The sequence below is a fragment of the Camelus ferus genome, chromosome 3 (assembly GCF_009834535.1).
Source record: "Camelus ferus isolate YT-003-E chromosome 3, BCGSAC_Cfer_1.0, whole genome shotgun sequence".
NCBI lineage: Eukaryota > Metazoa > Chordata > Mammalia > Artiodactyla > Camelidae > Camelus > Camelus ferus.
In genome coordinates this window covers 44,777,426-44,800,361 of record NC_045698.1, presented here as the reverse complement: position 1 = coordinate 44,800,361, position 22,936 = coordinate 44,777,426, and the positions used below count along the sequence as shown (strand labels likewise).

Sequence of the window (22,936 nt, the reverse complement as noted above, 5' to 3'; positions counted from 1 at the left end):
AATGAACAGGAAAAGGGGTGTAGGGAGTGCTTTGCAAATATCAGATTTAAAAAAAAAATTACTAACAGAGTGCTTCCTCTTCTCTGTATTTAATAGCATTAGATTTACTTTTTTTCATTTGAATCAACCAGAAATACTTTTATAAGTTTTAAAGAGCATTTTTTCCCTACTGGCTCTCTATATCACTATTTTTCATACTTTTTTGAGACAAGTAAGCACAAATAGATTTACGAACACTGCACCTAATTTAATCTATCATCATTTATCAGTCACCTCACTCCCAAATTACTTTACATTTACGTGTCACTTTTAATTTAAATGTAATGAATTTCTTCACCAACATTTTCAAGATCTGTACCCTTGAGGAGAACCCGACGGAGCTTTGCAAGAGAAAAAAAAAAAAACCCAGAGAGGTTGGAAATCTAAACCCTTCCTGGACATTCTGGAATTATCATGCCGATAGGCCGCTAGGATTTCAGGGTCTGTCCCCTACTGCAGGTAAACACAAAGTGGGTCATGTTTACTTGTTTCTTAAGACTCAACTGATAGCTGTTTCCTTCAAATCACAACTGGCCCCCAAATACGGACTTTTCAATAGACAGAGCCAAAACATGAGGGCAAAGTAAAGATTTGCTGCTAAATTCTTCAAGGAGGCCGTGATGCGTAAGCAAGTAAAAGCCCCACGAGGGTTCTCACCTTCCAGAGGATCCTTGTTGAGGCCCAGCTGGCTAATGATGTACCTGGGAATGTCCGTTTTAATACCCTGTCCTTCTTTTGCATGGCCTTCTGCCGCTTCCAGTAGGTAGTAAAATTCTTCAGGATCAAATTCCTAGCAGAAGACAAACACAGATGGATACTTCTTTGAGCCAGAATTGTCTGAGGTTTTATTCCACGAATCCCATTCACAGTAAAGTGGGTGAATATACATGGTTGTGAGTTATATACACAGAAAGGAGGCAAAGGGATTATGTGATCTAAAACATACATAGTTTTCAGTTCATATCCAAAGCCTATTTACATTCTAAGGCAATACATTTATATACTTGGTAATCCGAAGATAATTTCCATGTCCAGTTTCCTCGTAATGCAACTTGGAAGGCACTATGCTCCACCTAAGGTATCTATCTTATTGAAAATGAACAGATCTGAATTTTTAATTGTGACTTTTTAGCAAAGTTTTAAAAATCAGTGACTCTCATCCAGAAGACTCAGTTTCTCTCTCTCCACAAATAGCCACAAAATGAATACAATGAGAATGCATTTTTCTTGAAGGTTTTGTAGGAAACTCCCTTAGTATAGAAGTGTCCAAAAATATTAGGAATAAAAATCTCAAAATTACCACTTTTATCACTAAACTCTAAAATTCAGTTATTAATATTTATATAACGGGAGCACTACAAAAGAAAAATATGAAAATTTCACCTCTGAATAGTTACCTCTGTCTTCTATGAAAATTCAGTAGCACCTTTTCCCCTAAGTATTTTACTTCCTTTGGCTGTCTGCTGCCAATAACAACCCTGAGGATCACATCACTCTAGATGGATGCGTGGATTTATGTGCTATAAATGATTACACTTACAGATTTAAAACACAGTTACTATTTTCAGTTATACTTCCTAGATTTCTTCCCCCAGGATTTTCCCCATTTTGATTAGTGCCCCAAACAGGCAATTTTGGAATCTCAGCATTTCACCTGAGAATTATTTTTTTTAAATGGCCTTTCTGAAGCTGCAAATGGAGTAAAGCCGAACCAATGTCCACGCTCGGTGCCCTTGACGTAAATTTACAATGAGAGACAAAGCAAGCCTGGAACTACAGGCCTGAGATGACTGGTTGGGGAAACATTCCCTAAAACTCTGAAACTGTGGTTTCATCTGAGCTTTAAACAGTGCGGAAATCAGCACCATCTTCAGATCTACTACTAAGCTCACTTGTTTCTACCTTTGATGGGCTACGTGTACTTTCACCTTTTCTCTTCTGATTAAAAGTGATTACTGTAAAAAAAAGTCCTTTCCTCTTTTAAGGCAAGATCTCTCTTAGCATATCTGCTCCTGTCCAGAGAAGCAAGTTTTAATGCTAAATGGTATTTTCCCCCACACTAAACAACCACAGGAAGTACAAGCTTGTGGTGCATAATTCAAAAGGTACAGCAGGAAGAGCAGGAAAAAGTAAGGCTTCCTTCCGTCTGCATTTGCCAGTCACACACTCTCCCCCGCAGAGGCATCCAGAGTATTGTTCTTTCCCTTCATCCTTCCGGAGACGCTCAATGCTTTTGATTCTGTGATTCTAAGGGTCCTGGCCGTTGATGGAAAGCCTTCCTCCACCACACCCCTACCTTTCTCCTCAAGACTCTCTGTCTACCACATCTCACTCATCTTACGGGGCTGCACACGTTTCACTCTGATAAAAAAACTATGAATCTTAATTACAGTAAGACCAAAACCAAAGCAATACCACCATGTATGTATATCCGTGTGTATGTAAAATTCTGAAAAAGCTATATTGTACACTGTGTTGCAAATACTTTAACAGCTAGTGAAACTTGAAAGTGAGTTTCGATGCTATGTTAAACCCCATGAAACTATTCTTATGTTTGAAGCTTCATATTTATTCACAGTGTTGACTGAAATCTCAATCAAAATTGGCATAAAGCAAAGATTTTAAAACAGGAAAATGATCACTGACTACTTTCTTTGTACTTTTTATAATTGATAAATATTTTATATTTTGTATAATTTTACAATTGATGAATAAAAATGCTTCTTATAATTTATATAACAAACTAATCTTGCAAAGTCCCATTTCTCCAGGTTTAGATAAGGTCCCATTGTGCTCTCCAAGTGGGTTGCTGACGAGATTGCTAACATGCCACATTTAAAAAATAAGTAATAATTATAACTGCAGGTCACCATACATCCTATCTCTGATTTCCCACTCTCTGTATCTTGGCAACTCCAAAAAAGTGAGGCACAATGAGTGTTTCAAATGAGCTGTAACATAGTAATTATGCTGAGTTCAAGTCAAGTACATGAATTCATGATCATTTTTTAAGTCTGTCCAGAATGTGATATGACTATCTCTTAATACAACACAAATCCTTGAATTTTTACTTAAAACCAGACAAGAAAAAGCACCCACACATGGATGTGGTCATAAACATTCACATGTAATTTCTCTTGACTTTCCATTTAGCTCTGGTCTTTGAAGCCAAACGCAATGGGAGCTTCCTGGTGGTCACGGCCTTCCCACAGTTAACAATAAATGACATAATCACCTTGAGGGGCGACTTACCAGGCACTCTAATAACCGAGCCGGGCGGGCGATGACAATAAGGATCTTCCGAACTAGCTGTTTAACGAATGCCAATTCTCCACTTTCTGAACGATTGTGAGCCTAGGAGGAAGCAGTGGAAAGTATGATGAGACAGAGTTGCTCCATTAGACAGGAAAGAAAATTAGCAAAGCATGCTAATTAGATGACTGCAAATATTCAAAAATTAAGTGACTTAGAAAATACTTTTAAAAGATTGATAAGCAGACATTACCTCTACATAAACAGGCGCTATTAGACTGCTATATCTACAAAATGGCCCTATTAGCTACATTTTAATTGCAAACCTTTGATTTATTCTCTGTGTTAAAAATCACATGTGAAGGCTCTTAATGCGAAGCATGAATGAAGGAGACATGAAAAGTTTATGACATATTAAGTACATGGTAAAAGTAGACTGGGCAGCTGAGGAGGAACCTTGATTTTCCAGATGTCACTTCTTAAATGAATAAAAAGGCTAACACAGTAAAGGGCTGATTTTGTTATCCTGGGCAGTTAACACATTTATGAAATATATTTTACACATACTACACGATTAGCCTATAAAATAATTATTTCACAACATGTAAGAAGTTATGCACTGCTTACTTCAAATGTGAGGTGAATAATGCTTCTACTTGGATATATGCATATGAATTTGATTTCACATATTGAATAAATAATACCCAGGCACTCAAATCAGTAAAATTTAGCTGACTTAAAATCTTTTAAATTTGATTTTACATGTTGTCTATGTGTGAAATCGAAGCACAAAAAATATCCTGAGAACAAAATTCAGTTTATTAAGAGTCATTTTAATTTTCAATGATATTTTCTTGAAGAAATGAGGTAAATCTGTGCCAAGGCAGACATAAAACCAAAGTTTTAAAAATTGAAATATAAACTTCTATGCATGTTCACTTTCAGGCTTCCTTAATTTTCATATTTTGATGATTTACTTTTCTCCAAAGATTAAAAAAAAAATCAAGGTACTGCTGGTACAAAAGAATATAATTTCACAGATATAGTAATAAATATTTAAAATCATTCTTGAAGGGGCTTTAATCTGACAAGGACTGGTCCTCCCATAAAAAAGAGTTGGCGAACCAAATCTGTGAAAGATGCTTATATGTAGCGGTAGTATGTTTGCTGAATTTAAGCCATCAAATCAAAGGCAACTTTTCAAAATGTAGGTACAGAAACCATATACAGGCAAAAGCAAAACAGCTAATGTTTAAAAGAAAAAGCATAGAGAAAATGACCATCGGTGAAAACCTTTAGAATAGAATGTGTTCAAAGATAACCAACTAGTAACTATAACCATAGGTCCTAGTAACCAGTAAGGATACTAGGACATATATAAGGAGATAGACATAATATTTAAGCTGTCTTTAAGTTTTCTTTTCCCTTGTTTTGCAACCAAAAAAAAAAAAAAAAAAAAAGGTTTGGGAAGATACAATGAATGTCAAGAGATCTGCCTATAAATGTCTTCTTCATAATTCATCTATGATCAAAACTAAACAGAAAACCTTAGAGATGAAGCAAAGAAACAACCCAACTTCTTGACTGATAACTTGAGCTAGATATTTGAATTTCTGCTTACTACAATAATTACTGCTTTATAAATTCAGGCATATAAAGAAACTCTAAAAAGCCTAATCATGTTTTGGTGGTCTCTTCAAGGGGGTAACAAGAACTCTGTATCTTTAAAAAAATTAAAAATAGTCAGTCTAGATTATACAAATTCCATTTCAAAAACTGTAAAAATAATCAGTTCGTTTCAACTTATTTCTAAGAATTATCACCACAACCAAGGCCAAAACATATAATGAGTTACACTAACACAGATACTTTATCTACTATCACTAGAGGAGGAGGGGAACTTTGTTAAAACACCACCAAACAAAGCCGCACACTCAGCATGGGAAGAGAAAACAGCTTTCTGGCTGCCAGCAGCAAGCTCCAAAACTCATGGAATCCCTGTTTGTATTTTAGGTGTTGGCCACCACAAAAAATACTGAGATTCAGATTTGAGAGTAGGTTATAGCTTCCTATGTATTTTATTTTCTTTGGCTAAATACACCTATGTGAAAAAAAAAAAAATGGAGACATAAAATCATTCATCTGGAAGTGACCTAGGCCTCAAGGCTTTAAAAAGGCATCAGTTAAATCAAGTTGCTCAACCTCAGGGGGACTTTGCCTGGGTGTGCCAAAGATTGACAACAATGGGAAAAATGGCTGGGAGACAGGCTCTGCGGGCACGCAATGTCACGGCTGGAAACTGACAATAACTGCATCGCGGGGAAGGCAAAGCAAGGTCTCACAATTTGGCTCTATCCAAAGGGGCAAGTTCCCCTGCGACCTGTTAGCTCCAAGCTCTGGAAGGACACTGTGACTGTGATTCTGAAGACAGTTTTAATTTTCACAAAAGGACAGAAGGAAAATGTTTATCTGTGGAAATGAACAAGAAAACGTTCTTGTTTATACCCAACAAGGCTACATGTATACATGTTTCTCTGCCCCAAAGAGAAACCTCTCTAAAAATGAACAATATTAATCTATTATATGATGCATTCAGATGATTTTTGAAACCGAGATTTTTAAAAATTGCCATGGAACAGTCTGCCAAATCTAACATACAGAAAGAAAGTTAAGTGGGGGATTTCAGTGTAAATAGCTTTGGCTGTCAATTCTTCCCCTTTGAGGGGATGCCTATGAAGGAACGAACCACAGAACTTAACTGATCACTATGTTAATACCCTGGGACAGAACTGTGGAATCAAGGGAGGAGTATTTCACAGGGGTAAATTCATTTTCATTGTAATTTATAGTAGAACCGGTCCATGACAAATTGGAAATTGACAATAAAATCCCCAAACAATGTGTTCACCCAAAGAGAGTCGGAGAAACACTGCCTCAGTGGGCTGCAATAGGCTGAAATGTGAAAAACGGGAAAGAGCATGGAAAACTCTGTTGGGAGGTTTAGAAGGGAAAGGGAGGAAAAGCAGTGGCTGCTAGTCAGAGGGACTGTCTCATCTTGCCACAACTAAATTCAGTCTTAGCAAGCACAGGCGGATTTCCAGAAAACTAGGATGCCAGTATTTCCCTTCAGTTCCATGCAATTATTTACATAATCATGCCTAGAGAAAACCACCCATGATTTTATTTACAGGGGCGTAATGAATGCCGATGAGATACAGAAATACAATATATTCGAATATACAGGCTAAATAGGTTTTACTTACAGGCTGTGGCAGTCAGAACAAGCAACGTCACGCACTAATTCCATCCCACCATGCACACTCCCTCCCTGTCCTGGGTGATATCAGGAGCTGGGCCTGCAGGTGTTAGGCCTGGACAGAACCAATGTTTATCTGTCACTTTTAAAGTGGGATTTTTTTTAGAAGAAAAACTGACACTAATGAAAATATAAGTTGCCACGTGCAGGTTAATTAAGAGGACACACGGCCTGGAAGAAGCCAGCCATTTTCCATTTAGCTCTTCCAGATATTAGAACTAGATAGCATCATCAAATAACACACATACACTCAGGCAATTTATAACTTCATGGTTAAGGAGGGGGGAAAAAATCACCGCTTCAAAATCCTTTACAATCTACTTATTCTAGAGCCATAGATTGTTGGGTCCCAAGGTTCCTGTAAAGGTTATTACATTAACTTTCTACTACTATAATTGTTGACCAGAGTCAATTTATAGCAAGGAGCAATTTTTTTTTCCTCTTTCTTCTTTGCTTCCCTGGAACATGAACTCCACCTCATGGTTAAAACTTGTTAGCAAATGCTCTCATAAAAATTTTTGTTTTTTCAAGGGAAAAGCCAAACAAATCAGAAAACTTTCTATGGTTATGTGGTCCGTACCTCCTGCAGCAACTTATCTAATTTGTGCTGTAATTCAAGGAAGTATCGTGAGGTGATGAGACCCTGGTGAGATTTATCCAAGCAATCGCGAGCCAGTTCAATAATCTGATGGTGAGTGAAACTAAGCACTCCATCTGCTAGGGGAAGAACGTGGTCAGGAGAGTAGCTGGTGATAATTTCCTTTAGGCGCTCTTCCATCTGCGCTGTAGCCTGTGTAGAGAAGACACGCACACACGGATGTAATACAAGGAAACATACATGTGAACAACTCAATCGTCACATTTATTTAGCACTTTTAAAGACCTCCACAAGTTATTACATTAAATTTAATTCAATTTAAAAATTAAATTCAAAAGAAGCCTACCTTCTGTATGATACCATAATGGTACATACATAGCATTATATATTTGTCAAAACTCACATAATACACAACACCAAGAGCGAACTCTAATGCAAACTATGGACTTTGGGTGATAATGATGTGTCAGCGTAGGTTCATAGATTGTAACATATGGACCACTGGAGGGGGGATGTTGACGGGAGGCGGTTGTGTATATATGGGGTGGGAACTCTGTACTTTCTGTCAATTTTGCCATGGACCTAAAATTGCTGTAAAAAATAAAGTCAATTTGAAAAAAAAAAAAAAAAGAAGTCGTCTCATCATGCAGATAAAAACATTTGAGGCACACAAGAGAAACTGAGTCTCCCAGGGTGATCATTACTTTTTTCTATGCCCTATCACATGTAAAATGGTGCATGTAAGCTTCTCCAAATAACTCAGTATCTGTGAGCTGCTGTGCTCTCATTTCACATCTTGGGCTCTTTCAGACAGATTGCCAATAGTATCAAATACTGTAGCTCTGTTTTCACCTACTCAACAATCAGGACTGTGGCTAGAGTTCCACAGGGTGGGTCAAGAGTTTGTTCTCTTGGCTGTGTTTTAATGTACCAGGAACGAGCATCTTTTTAAAAATATTTTTTTGTGTGTGTGTGAGGGGGAGGTAATGAGGTTTATTTATTTAATGGAGGTACTGGGGATTGAACCCAGGACCTCATGCTTGTTAAGCACACACTCTATCATTGAGCTATATCCTTCCCAGGAACAAGCATTTTATACTATCTTTATCCTTTCCTCAAAAAGCTACATCATGGGAAAAAAGCCAAGGGGATTCCCTCGGTAACATAAATCTAAAATTTCCTTTCCAACTTTCATTTCGTTCTCTGGGATCCCCGATTGCCTAATCAAAATTCCTTGCTTGCATTAATTGTATGCACAGGGAGATTCCCTTGGCCTCCTGCTCCCTTCTGAAATTCTAACCAGTGTTAACTAGTGTAGTCAGGATCTCTCTCCCTGGTGAACAAGTGACATGTGATAAATAGCCAAGATGGCTTTAATCAATGACATCAATGTCCGGTTCATTACACATAATAAGTACTCTACTCCTGATTTATGAAACCAAAGATTTCCTTTTGCTCTCTTGCCTAGGGTCACAAAGGTGGGGGGTGGGGAGAGGAACAGGAACAAAATAGAAAGACTGCTTCAACCAAATGTATAGGGGAAAAAACACTCTGGTGCAAAAGCCATGGAAATGAGGTGATGGGGACCCTGAGAGGGCAGCTCCTGCAGCCAGGGCGCTGGCAACACTTCACCAGGGCCTCTCTGGTCCTTTCAAATTCTATTTGCCTGTATAATGGGGAACATTGCAACTGGACCTTCTTTTCTAAGTAATAGGGTAAGACTTATACTTACTAAAGAGATTGGGAGTCACAGCAAAGAAAAATTAGGTAAAAAAAAAAGAAAAGTAAAAGATTTTCATGGCATAGCAATCCATAGGCTTCTGAGGAAGAGAAATGGTCTCTGCTTAACAACAGAGCAGCAGGCCCAGAACATGGGCACAGGAAGAACCAAGGTCTAGAGCCTTTCAAGGCCAGTGCTCCCCATAGCACCTCCCCAGGCCCGCCCAGCGTGCAGTACAGCTGGCGGGGTTCACTTCACAGCCAGTTCAGCACACAGAAGGCGTGGCTAATTCTCAGTAGCTTTTAAAAATATTTAGTAATTTTATCTTTCTGACAAAGGCTACCATGCTACTTTATGCAAGTCGTTACTGGACTGGACCATTACTTCCCACAACAAAACCACCTTACAGATGCTAAACCTATGTTGCCCGTTCATTTAGATGCCAGGCATCTTCAATTCAATTCATTACCTTTGGGAACCTTTCTTTGTAGACATGGTTCATCATAATTATTTCATGGTCACAGCAGGCGGGAGAACGTCCAGGGCTGCAAGCAAAGCAAATTATCCTTTTAAACGTGCCACAGCATGAAATGAAAATAAGCTTTTTATTTATAAACAATGGGTTGCATCCAAAGGTACTAGGCAATCTTTGTAAGAAAAATGTATTGGGTAATAAACTACAAAATCAGTCATTAGTACACGTGCACACACACACTCACAAACACAAGAGATACTCTGAATAGGATTCAAAGAGAAAGTTCCAGAAGTGGAATGACACACATTAACGAGAGCTCTGATATAAAACTAGTTCAGAAAACACTCTTAAACTGCAACTATATTCTGTATGTCGCGTGCACTTGTGTGGTTCTGGAAACCACTTAATGAACTTCAATGTGAAAGAAAACAGGGCAGCTACAAACCACAGCATCTAGGACACGCCGCACAGTATAATTTCACACTTTCATCATACACCTGCGTTCTGCCACGTACCGCTGAAGAGGTCTAAGACTCCTCCACGGCACAGGTGTCACCACTGAAATCCATTTTCTAGCCTAGCAAATATTTAGTTTGGGATGCTGAGGCCAACATTGTGGACAACATCAAACAGAGGCATACACCTGGGCGTTTTTCTCTGTTTCAGTAGCAGGCTCGTGCGCCTTCCTAGCAGTACACACTCATGCAACTTCAGTGGGAGAGTCTATGCTCCTGAGAGGATACAGCTGCTTGCACTAGATATCCTAGAAACTCCTGTCATGAAACCAAGAATGGCACCCATGTTGTTAAATACGATGGCTCTAAATGAATTCATAAAATTGGTCTTTTATTCCCTATCTCAAAATAATCTAACATGATTACTCAATGTGGCCATATTTACTTAATGATATTAAATAAGAAATGTACAAAGGGAAAACTCTTCTCAGTAAACTCTGATGTTCAACTGAACATATGACAAACTATGCTTTATAATAAAGCTCAATACATCAAAGTGGACCAGTTCTACAGCATTAAGATCTCATACTGTGAAGGACCCAGAGATCAACTGCCCTGTTCCCCCTGCAGAGAAGGACCTGTTGTCCCAGCTGCTGGGGCTACAGAAATCTGCTGTCAGTCCCATCAGGGATGACCTCAGCTACAGAGCCCCTCCATCCAAGATCATGTCCTTCCCAGGGTACCACATCCCATGACTGAGGCTGAGACATAGAGGAAGGGCCATTTGGCCCAGAGGGACAGCTCTGATGGGTCATGTTGTCCCCAGAGCTCCCTGAGGGTCACCTGTACTACAGCTAGATTTCTCCCTCTGCCCATCCTGCTTCCTCCCCTCCCTCCCACAGGTGTAATTCCCAAGCACTCTCTGATAAACATCCTGATCCCTGTGTTCAAGTCTGCTACCTGGAGAACCAAACTGTGACATCTATTATTCTATGAAACAAGGCCAAAATAAAACTGGTTCTACTCAACGTTAAGCAGATAATTTTTGGCATCCACAAAATTCAAGGGACAAAAACTCCAAACTATTTGCTCATAATCCTGGAGAAAGCAAGACTTGTGATGGTAAAAAACAATGGGTGGACTTTCATAACATGGATCTGAACTCCACATGTGAATCTGAATGTGCTGTCCTTTCTTTTCAGTCAACCTTCTCCCTCTTAAGAAACTAACTGATCTAGCACCATAATTAGATGGTTTTGAAATTTCCAATGGCTAGAAGTTTTTCTAGGTAGTCCTGGTAGTCCATCATGGTTACTGCTACTAGAGCAATTAGCAAATTATAAGAATTTAAAAGAAAAATAATACGATGTCTTTTAATGGTAACTTACAATATCATATATAGACGGAAAAATCACACTGTATTTATAGTAGCTCATAAATCAATAAAGACATATATGAATTAGAGGACTCAAATTCTTTCCTTGAAATGGTTGAAAAGAGATGACCCATTTAAGTGACATTTTTCAATCAGATCTACATACCTCAGACTTCGGGAACGGGGACGCATGGGCGTATTCCTGCATCTGTTCTCTGTGGCGATGCTTTCCGTGGTACAAAAATGTTTTGATAAGAAATGTAATTCATCTGGTGTTGGTTGATATGGTAACTGATGCAACTTCTCCTGGGAGGAACAGGATGACTAAAACAAAGCAAAGTGAGGTTCTATGACTACCTCAGAAAGACATTCTTCAAATGGATATGAGATCATAGCACTAAACTTTGTTATATCATCATTTTATACTGCTTCTTTTTCATGTTATAATTATGATACCAGTACCTAACTCTATACCTTGATGTTGTCTCTGAAAGGTCAAAGTGGCTTCCCTACTTCATCTAATTTGTCTACAAGATAATTGCCCCAAAGATAGTTTATCCTTTGGACAAAATCCAGGCTCTGAAAATTGATAGGACCCAGTCAAAGCCTGAACAAGAAAGGGACAATTGGAGTAAGAATTTGGGTGCATTAAATGACAAATTAGTTCTCAATTGAGTGTTGTACCCTCACTTCCACTGCTGTCCACAATCAAACACTGTGGCTTTCAGGTAGGTAACATGAGATGAATTCTATGATGTATGATGATAAATAAGGTAATGAGATCTCCATTACAAAGCATGCTGTCCCTTGCTGCAATTACCATCCACATGTGTCCTGGGTACAAGGGGAGGGTTGGAGAAGATACTTGTCTCATTAATGCCATTGTTTCAAAGCCTGGATTTTCTTCTGTCTTCTTTGGCTTAGGGGACACACACACACACACACACACACACACACACACACACACACACACACACACATATTTATAGATATACACAGACTTTTTTTAAAAACAGCTTCAGTGGCAATGAGTTATTCCTTGAATATAGATTTGCTTCTTGAAGACAGTCTCTCAATACTTGGAGCAAAATAAAGTAGAAAATATGAGTGGCTAAATAACATTGCTTTTAATCAATCTGAGAGATGTAACTGTAAAGCAAAGAGACTGCTTTTTGTTTGTTTGTTTTTATTGATAGGTGAACCCTATAAGCAATTCTAACAAAAGAGATGAGAAATGTTTGAGTAATGGAAACATGGTTAGAATAAGCATATTCTGACAGATACCCCCGTTTGAACATTCTGTTCTAGCAGGCTTTTTTAATTAAAAAAAAAACTGCCATGTTAAGAGCAAACTTCCTAAGTACTGCAACACCGCAATGCAGCAACAGTAGAAATTAATGACTAAAGCTTAAAAATATTCTATACCTTGAAATTATAAAACACTTTCTAAGGACATACTTGAGACAAAGAGGAATTTTTACAATGAAATGAGATTATTTTATAAACTATAAAAATGAGAACACCACTAGAAAGACTTATAAGGTAAATCAAAGCTCTACTCAGAAAGTACAGGTATGATCTTAAATACTGTCACTGCGAAAAAAGAATTAAAACACATAAACTAATAAGCCAACTCAGAAAGTCAGTAAAAGAATAATAAAATCAATGTCAGCGGAAGAGAAGCAGCCATGAAGCAAAGATAAGGAAAGAGCAAATAGAAAAACAGAATTAAGATTTTGGACGTGTGTCTCAAAAGTCAATCAGTGTCACAATTCTATATCCAAGATTTCAAAACCCAGAAGTTTCTTCATAGGTTTACCATAATCCTTTTTGGTGGCAAAGCATCAACTGAACTGATGGAAAGCTACGTAAAATATGTATTTAATCTACTTAGTGTGACTGCTGGTTCAGGTTGGTGTAGAAATATTAATGCATTTGGTTATGAGCTGCTGGTCGAGTTGTTGCTAACCTGTTACGTACAGTACAGGGATCATGTTACCTTTCCCAAGTGTGACAATTCCAAAACACACCACGCTCAAGAGTTTCACGTGAAACTGCTTGCATGGGAAGGACACAGGCGACTTCAGGGGGGTGGTTCCCTCTATGGAGGGAGGGAAGAGAAGGGGACTGGGGGAGGGGCTTTAGATGTATTTTAATATTTCATTTATTTAAGTAAAAGTTTATTTTTTAAAAAAGCTGTAGCAAATGTAACAAACTGTAACCTGCTGATTCTAAGAGGAATACTTTGTGGTTAAGCCATACACAGAGCCATACAACTGAACTCTGCAGGGGTCGTGCCCCGGGTTTGCTGATGGGGATATGTTACAACAAATGATGACCCTGGTATAACTAAGTGTTATGAGCTTAACAGTGTGAGGGAGGTGAGGAGGCAGGGGGCTCCTCGGGGGAGACAGCTTCTTTCACCTTGGTTGGAACAAGCAAAGTGTCAATGGAAATAGGGTGACCGCAAACCCAAGTGACACAAGGATGAGCTGATGGCACTGGGAACAACCGTAGGCCCGTGAAATGGCCCGGGGATTCAAAAGGTACCAAAAGGGCCCAAAAAAGTGAGTCGGTATTAAACAGCAGAGAAGCCCAGGAGTCATTTTCAGCAGAGGTCAAAGGTCGGAGGAGAACTAGCACGGGCAACAGAGGGTGCAGGGGCTGTCCTCAGGGCCTCACACACCTACTGAAAAGATACCTCTGCTGATCGACACGTCCCTGAAACACCACTTTTACAAGAATTTCAAGAATCAGTTTGGGACTTGCCCCAAAAATCGAGTCCCATGACTACCTTTCTAGCATGTTCTCTAAGTGTGGTGCCAGTGAGTCTCATCGCCCAGCTAGTTCGCCTATGACTTTTGATGACATCATAAATCAAATCCACTTTCAAAGAGTGAAGATTTACAGGAAAACACTGTGCTTCTAGTTCTCAAGGCAATTAGAAGAGTTCCCCAAAAATGTTTTCAGTAATGATACCATTCAAATCAACATTTAGTCTCTCGAGATAACCATTTTGCAAAGGGCACTATTCATATGCGTGCAGAATTTTCTACTTGTTATTTATGAAAAATAATATGATTTTATAGTGATATCTCATGTTTATAGGGATTTATAGTCCTATTTTCATTCTTTCCCTCAGTTGAAAATAATTTATTTGGTAAGAAATATATGGGAGATGTCCTCCAACTGCTGCAATTCCATATTACTTACTTTAAAATTAAAAGTTATGATGCAAATATTATCTTGGAAAAGTTTCACAAGTGAATTTTAACTGCAAAATTTGAAGTTAAAAGAAGCTGCAAGACTAAATTTTCTCTGGAAGTCATCCTCTGTGGTCCATCAATTTCATATGACCACATCTTTCCAATTTCATAATAGAGCACTTTAACACTTGCCAATTTTGCAGTTTCCATAATATCCAAAGGATAAAGATGTGGTGCTTACATTTCAACATTAGCAATTCTGGAATTTGGCTAACAACAATTATCTGTAACACTTAAGCTGTATTTTCACAGTGTTTGTACTTTTATTTGTATATATTCTGTGTTTTTATTTAATAACTACGTTGCATTTCTATTTGGCTAGGTTGTAACCAGTTAACCCAGAAAACAAGAATCTAAGAATGATTACGTTTAGATTTAGAAAAGAAGAAAATGCAACCCCTAAGCAGTTTTGCGAAATTTTTGCCCTAATATTTAGAGGACAAGAACACAAAGAAACAAAGGGAAATGAGAAGTAGCATCTCGAAGTTTCAATGAACATTTTGACCATAACTGATACGGAACAAAGATAGTTAAACTTCTGTGTAAGAGCACCTACACTTCACAAATTTAACGGTTCCTTATGTCTTCCGGCAAGAAGTAATTTTAAAAGTTAAAATTTCATTTTGAAGGAAAAAATAGAAATATGAGATCAACAGTTATATGATACCACCTTCTTCAATAAAATAAACTCTTCAGAGAAAAGCTATCTTACCTCTGGGCAGAAACTGTTAGAAACACAGGTATGCGTGTGTGACTAAAAGCTGTCTGAGGAAGCTTTCCTCTTTAGGCATAACATGCAAGTCAGGGGCAGCAATGATTCCACTATGATAGATGGCTGGGTCAGGTTTATGAATTATCAGGTTGGTTTTAAGAAATACCCTGTAAATTCCTTAAAAAGAGCCAAGCGTCTGGGGTTTAGAATGCTTACTATATCCCTACTGCTAAAATAAGGGGGTTTGGAAAACAACCCCTCAGTTCATTCCTTGTGCCTCACACTTCTGATCAATAAAATGGCAGAAACAATGGCGACTACATTATAAAGTATGTTGCTGCTATTAGATGAGCTAATACCTTCTTAGGAAGCGGGACTAGTACCTGGCACACTGTAAGTATTTTACAAAAATACAATTTCAAAAGTAATTTGTACCCAAAGGGGTCCAATTCTATGTAGCTCACTCTTGCTTCATAAATTCAGTTTACAAAATAATGTATGATTTACTAAAGATGGAAAGAAGAAAGATCCTGTACTCTCACCTACTCTTCTTGCAAAAGAGGAATTTCTGTGTCCTAACTACAATAAAACTCGGCTGATGGGCAAAGCAAGGTGATACAGTTACAAAGAACTTAGGGCCAAGGAACACGATACAAATTGTGGGGAAGGGGAGGATTAAAGGAGAGTATGAATGGGAGAGTCACAGACCAGAGGGCCAAGTTCTCTATCTATTCTGGTGGCTGGGTTCTAACTGGAGACACCCAGGAATCCAGGGAAGAACACCCCTTAAAATTGAGAAAATTACTCTTGTTTGCTTTTTTGGCCAATCAATTTTAGCATTCATTTACATGCTGTGGTTGCCCATGCTTTCAACATCTAAAATATGGGCCAATAAGCAATGATGGTTACTGACCCAAAAAAACCAAGGGTGACTTTATTGTTATTTAGTGACAATTTTATCCACTAAAGTAATTCAGGAGTTTTAAGCATCTTTTCCTGATGTGAGGCTAAGATGCCACAGAAACTGTTCAAGGTTGTCAGGATGTTTCACAAAAATCATCCTAAACGGACAATAAACTCACATACCACAACAAAATGGAGTCATGGATAGGAAAATAAATTACTTCCTCTCAATAAAATACCATAAGGAGATGGTAAAAAATAAATCAACAGATTTTAACAAGTCCGTTTTTTAAAGGTGTTCTAGAAAACCCACATTTTATTGTATCTGGAATTCTGGAAACAGAATGCACTGGTAGTGACCAGTTCAAGTTTATAAATTTAATTGCAGTTTCTTTTCAACTCAAGTATTATTAAGTGCTGACTCTATATGCTTAGCACAGTGCTAAGGTTTATGGGGAAAAAAATAAACAGTCCTTTGCAAGGAACCACAGCTTTTGACAAAATGGAGATGGAAATGACTCAGAAAAGGTTCTAAAATCCTCAGGTCCACTTTCCTGGCTGGTATAAGAGCATCCAGTCTATCCACAACATACCGAGTCTTTCTAAATGATCAGCAGCTTCCAAGGCTCTGTCGAGACAAATGTCCTACAATATCACGAGTGTAAACTGAGAGAGCATATATCTAACCTACTGAATCATTTCCAGTCATTGCTAGGGCTCTTGTTGAAAGGGTGTAGTTTGCAGCAAGAGCATCCTTCTTCCTCTGTCCTATTTTCATGGTTCCATCTTGTCTCTTTACTTACTTTAATTTACTAAGTTCTTTTAATCTCTCCTTAAAAGAAAGTTCTTGTCCAGAAGGCACAAATTTAGGACTTGCCTTTTTTTTTTCCCTTTGAAGGAGAAAAATCAAAAAAGCGAAACAAAACAAACTCTGCATCTAAGCCACACAAGACAAAAAGACCCAGGACATCAAAGTTTAATGGCCTTTTTAGTGCTAATATCACTGGCGTGGAACCAAAGAAATAAAACCAGATTGTTTTTCCCCCCACAAACACCAAATGGTATTGAAACGAAGGCGCCCCATCTCCTCCCAACTTGTGATCCTGGGACTTACTCAATTTGTGCATGATAGTTTCCAAGCTTGCAGCAAAAAGTATGCCCTTTTTATGCTTGTCAGCTCATCATTTGATGCGTAGCCTATTCTGAGTGGCAGACATGCAGAATTTATCTTCTCCTTCCTATTAGGAAACACCCAGAGAAAGCACTGCCTGCGTAAGTTCTCTGGGGTTGTGAGAGAGGAAAAGTCAGGCACTTACAGAGACCGTGGAGCTGGGCGTGTTTGTCCCATAGCCAGAAGAGGGGAGAGAAGCCAAGGACCAGCGGCGTCCATCAGTCCTGGTGAGAAAGTGAGATTAGCTTCAGCCCACACTGGAGTACTGTTACATGGGAACCCCAGGGAAACAGAGTATTTTCAGTTGAACAAATGACACAAACACTGTCAATGAGGATGTGGAAATGTTCAGCAAGGGCCAGAGTAAACAAACATTATACAGCAGGTTGACTTTTATTTAAATGGAATCAATACACCCAAACAAGTAGAAAGTGAATGGGCTGATCCATATTATTGATCTCTCACTAATACACTTTGACAAAATGAATACCAGGGATAACTGCATTGGTCAGACTCAGCAGATTCAGATGAATAAAAACAGAAAGGCAGGAGGAAAAACACTCCCATCTGGAAACTGATAACCCAGGCCATGATCTCTGGAAGGGCCTGAACTCCAGCACAGTACAAGGGCCTCTGGGACTTTCACTGCATCCTAAAGGCTTTCTGCTCATTATTTTCAAGGCAACAGTCCTACTCATCACCTCTAGGGAAGAAGGGATCAGGGGGCTCATGGCCGGCTCAAGCCTTAAGTGGGAAATAAGTTCTGCACTAAGAAAGGGACTGACCTTGTGCTCAGAACCTCTTAGGAGTTATTATCTTCTGACATGACCTGGCTTTACAAAGTGTTGGAGCAAAAGCCTCTTGCAGAGTTTATGAGCATGCAGCCCAGCTCTGGCCAGTGACAGGGGGTGAAGAATGAAAACGCTCCACTAGTGATGGAATCTACTGCAAAGAGAGGAGCTGCCTGCTCCAGTCACAGAGGCAAAGCTGTCACAGAGTGTGGTTTTTATCTCCAAACTATCACTTTATTAGCAATTTTGAGCAAGACGGTGCCTTCAAAATCACATAACATTGTGAAAACAACTACACACACATTTGCCAAGGAGAAAACAGGAAAAACATACCCTTATAAAGAGCTATACCGCATTCCTAGATGGAGTATCATATGTAGACTTTTTGTAATTCACAATTGTATTAATTTACCCAGAGAGAGAGAAGAGTGGACCAAATTTACCATAGACACATTCACAGTAAGTAGAAGTGAGGGAATTCATGTGCATTCGATTTGAATTTGAGAAATGTCACAGTTAGATGTTTATGTAAAAAACTGACATTTCAGCCTACATTATAGGCAAAGGAGAATACAATCAAAGGCCACCATGGGTGTTGCCTCCAATAAATGTAAATGGTCCACAAAGAGAAAATGGAGAAATTCAGCTGGACAAATCACAGAAGTACTACAATGTTAAGATTTTAGTACAATTTACCTGTCATTTCTGTAACCATCATTGGAATACAATTGAATCAAATATGCTTGTGGGAAAAGCAAGCAAAATAAGATTTTTGTAAATATACCAGATAAGAGGGATGAGAAGAAATAAATCACATGTTCTTCAAAAATAATATTAGACAACTGAAAATATTAAAATATTTAAGAAGAAAATAATTCTAATCACATGCTTACACAGACTTCCGACCATCAGTTAAATGGTCACAGGTTGGTCCTATTTTTATCTGGCTAATTATTAAAGACTTAAGAACCCATGCCTGCACTTCCTATTTTAAACACCTCCAATTTTTAAGAAAAAAGTATATGACTGTCAAAGAATTATTCAGTCCATTTAATAACAATTATCAGAAACTAGTCTCTGGAAAGAGTGAGGGACACAATTTCCCCCACCATGATTTTGCTTTGTGATTAACTCCCTTTTCCCTCAGGTATCAATGAACATATTTCAAATGAATGAACAACTCCAAGAGGAGACATGATCTTATTAGTTCTGAAGCATAAATTACATTTGCGAAAACACACAGCTAGAAACATATTTAAACAAGAATGTGCTTGGTACTCTGTGCTGCCACAGACCAGAAATAATTTATGTCTCATAAAGTTCCCTACGTTGTCCGTGTCTATCTACTCAAATGGAGCACAACGGACCACCGCATTTGCATTACCATGACAACCGCACATCACAAGTTACTATATATGCTATATAACAGTACTTAAGAGAGAGCAAGCCCTTTTTTGAAGAAAGCTACCACACAAGTACAGTTTGGATCCTACTAACAATGTTGTCTTTTCTTTGCAGTAGCTGCCAGTAAAATGTCATATGAAAACAAGACTATATTCTCGCTAAAGCAACAAGGCTTTTTGGAAAAGAGTTTTCTTTGTGAGTAGAAATCTCAATGTTACACTAAATGGAAAAATAAGAAAGGAAGAACATCTGATGAGAGCATAGGATGCAAAGAGACTGGCAAGAAGAAAAAAGAAAAGAAAAAGAAAAAACAACAACCACACGACTTCAACACTAATTATAAAAAAATTAGATTAATACGGTGCACAACACAGGAAGAATGAAAAGGTCCCAATATCAACTGGCTGTTATAACTGTATGAAGAGGAAGCATATTTCTTTATTTGTGTAATTGTTACAGTCATCTGGCGTGATACATTTTATGGTCTAGTTGATACTGGAACAAGCTGAACTATGCCAATATAATGTAACCAGAGTAACTCTGCCCACCTGTGCTCAACAAGAGTCTCATGACCTGAACTCAGCAGGCAAGTCTGTTCCAGTAGTTTGTTTGTGGAAATATGTTCTGAGATTTAACCTGATAAATAACAAGTGGGCAGCTAGGAGCCACCCATAGCATTTATTCAAGATTCTTTCTGTATTTTTAAGGAAAGTCAAAGCAACTTCTAACATGTAGAACATTACAACTTCTGGGGAAGGCAGAACAATGTCATTACCTCCCTCTTACCACCAAGGAATAAAACATTAAGTAACTTCATGATCAGATATTAATTGTAGACCAGTAGCACAGTTATTAGCAAAACAAAAATGTTTCCTTGCCCCAGACAAAATCTACTACACTATGATGCTCATTTTCACCCTATTTTAACTCAATACTGAAAAATTAACTCGATAATTTTACTCTTAAATATGTATGAGATAATATGGAAAGCAAGTGTGTGTCATCCTATTTACCAGTCTGAAATTCAGCTAGTACATTACAGGGATGTCGACTGGCGGAAAATTATCACAGGTTACGAGTAAGATCAGAAAAGGTTAATCAGTTTGAACTGTATCTCTTTACCCCAAAATAATTTTTAGGGCAATCTCTCCTCTCTTGTTGGACTGAATATACAAAATAATAAAATGTAGGATTCTCAAAATGGCATAACTTCCTAAGGGCTCAGAAATGCATGCCCAATGGTAGAGAATGGAGACTCACGAGTGGAATTTCCACGTTCTCTGAATGAAAAATCAACTTTCAAATGGACGAGAAAGACCCCAGATATTAAATAAAAATAAGCCAATTTGAGTTTTCACAGCAAACACAGTGCTCTGTTTACTGGAGTAAAAGTTTAAAAAGATGATCACTCAGGTCCTAATCTAAATTAATACTTTCTGAAGAGTGTGGAGGGAGTTCCAACTGGAAATTCCTGCAAAATGAACCAGAGGTCTCCTGTGGTAATCTTGTTACAGTATGGTTTATTTGTCAAAAATTAACATGCCTGGAGGTTTGTATATATATATATTTTTTTTTACAGCAAAGAAACCAGATTCACCTGTCCTCCAGTTAGCCACTTAATTATTAGATTCTCTTCATTTTTATAAATCTGGCAGGATTAAAAGACTATGATTTCTGTCATATTTAAGTACAGGCTGTAATGAGATTTGCAATTTCTTACTACTCAAAGTAATTAATTCCCCTTTTTTAAAAGATATGTATTTTAAAGACAATAGTGTTTTTTTAACCAACTTTTATAAGATTTCCCTTTTTACTTAGAATAATAGCACCATCATAAATTAATATTAATCGGGCAAACAAATACAGGCTTTGTGGGACCAGTTAATAGTCACATTCTCTTTGCAGTGCTTAAAGTTAGGACTAAAAGAACAAAAGTCAGAGTTAGGGAAAATCAGGATGTGGGTCTCAGGAAGTTCCTTGGAGATCACATGTTAAGTACTCTTGTGTCTGCCCCACGGTGGAGGTACACGTAGGTGGGGAATGTGTGATGTTTACAAGACAAACTTCATTTTAGAAGATTCAGAAAATGCTGCAAATGGAGCCTTTTCTCTGGATTTAGTCATCTAAAAGGTATTACGTGCTGACAAATGGCAATGAAGACAATGCAGGTTTTGCTTGTTATTCACGTGTTGCATCTATTTTTTTTAACTTGTCTATGTGTCTTAATTAAATGCTACTTTCCTTCACTTCAAGGTATGATTAGGTCTTTGAAGAAAATTTAGCAAATATCTAGGGCATTTAGACCATAAAATGAACCCAGCCCAAGTATTCAGAAACCCAGCTGAAGGGGCAATTTCATTTTCTGTGTGCTCTTCCTGGGTGGAAGCGGCAGCGTATACGTGTGTGAGAGGGATGATGGTACCCAGGAAGGTGAAGATGGGAATCCGACAGGGTGAAGTACACTAATCCCACATGCAGAATACAGAAGTGGCTGTGTAGGCTCCTCCGACTTGGAAAAATCACAGCGGACAATCCAGAACTGAAAAGGTTTGCAATTGGATCACAGGCCCACTGTTTTCTGAGCAACAACACTTTCTCATGACTCACTGACTCAGATATGAGATCAGCTGCTTTGCTATTTGGTGTCCAAATCAAACTAAGATAGGAAGAGAGAACATAAAACATCCTCATGGCATCATCTCAAGGAGCCGACTAAATTGCTGGCTTGATGATCTCAAGTAAAGGAGCATCTTAGAGTTTATACCTTGTGATCCCAAGGAAGCTCATTAAAACAAAAAGTATTTCAACAACAACAACAGTTGCACACAAAGATGAATCAAGTCTTTATAATATAAGCTCAGATAATTCAGTCAAAATTCGTTGCGCACCAAAAGCAGATACAAGACACTGTACTAGGGGTGGGAGAAAAGAGGGGAATAGGCTTTTCCTGCCCTCAGTGGGAGCCCACCATCTAGGGAAGGACCAAGAGAGGCACATACAACTCTAAGAGGAGGCATAAATCATTATTAAGACTGTTAAAGCAATAGTACAAAGTTCTGCAGTGCCTTAATGAGACCTTGGGCCCGGGAGCTTCAGAGAGGGCCCTATAAGATAATGAACAGGGCCTGGCAAGGCAGAAGGCAGGGGTGTCGGGGAGAGAGCGGAGCAGAAGGAGTGGGGGAAGTGAGGGGAGGGGGGGAACGCAGCAGGGGGAGGGGTGGGATTCTCTACCTGACACTCATTCCTGTGTTCACAACAAGTCCTTACCTCCGTGCAAATGAAAAATGGGCAGAGGCACTGGGGGAGAAATTTCTCGGACTATCTTGAGGGCTATTTCCTGTAGAGAGAAAGAAAAAAATTTTTCACCATGATTTTATTTTTGTATCATTATCTACATCCATAATCTTCTTCCCTTTAGTAATAAATTTCTGTACACCTTCATAAAATGTCCATCTCGTC

General features: G+C 38.4%; 1 protein-coding gene across 19 annotated transcripts in view; it reads right to left on the bottom strand.

Annotated features, from left to right (window-relative positions):
* The window catches only part of MAST4 (microtubule associated serine/threonine kinase family member 4), a 516,475-nt gene that overhangs the window by 54,889 nt on the left and 438,650 nt on the right, over positions 1 to 22,936 (bottom strand). For all 19 annotated transcript variants that reach the window (XR_004317247.1, XR_004317246.1, XM_032473373.1 and 16 more), the window contains 7 exons: positions 22,745 to 22,814; positions 17,428 to 17,506; positions 11,397 to 11,554; positions 9,395 to 9,470; positions 7,188 to 7,397; positions 3,292 to 3,393; positions 697 to 829 (listed from right to left, as the gene is read on the bottom strand). Coding sequence is in view for 17 of the 19 variants with exons in the window: in XM_032473373.1 (XP_032329264.1) it covers positions 697 to 829; positions 3,292 to 3,393; positions 7,188 to 7,397; positions 9,395 to 9,470; positions 11,397 to 11,554; positions 17,428 to 17,506; positions 22,745 to 22,814 (828 nt within the window). In the remaining 2 variants the exon portion in view is untranslated. The remainder of the gene's footprint in view (positions 1 to 696; positions 830 to 3,291; positions 3,394 to 7,187; positions 7,398 to 9,394; positions 9,471 to 11,396; positions 11,555 to 17,427; positions 17,507 to 22,744; positions 22,815 to 22,936) is intronic.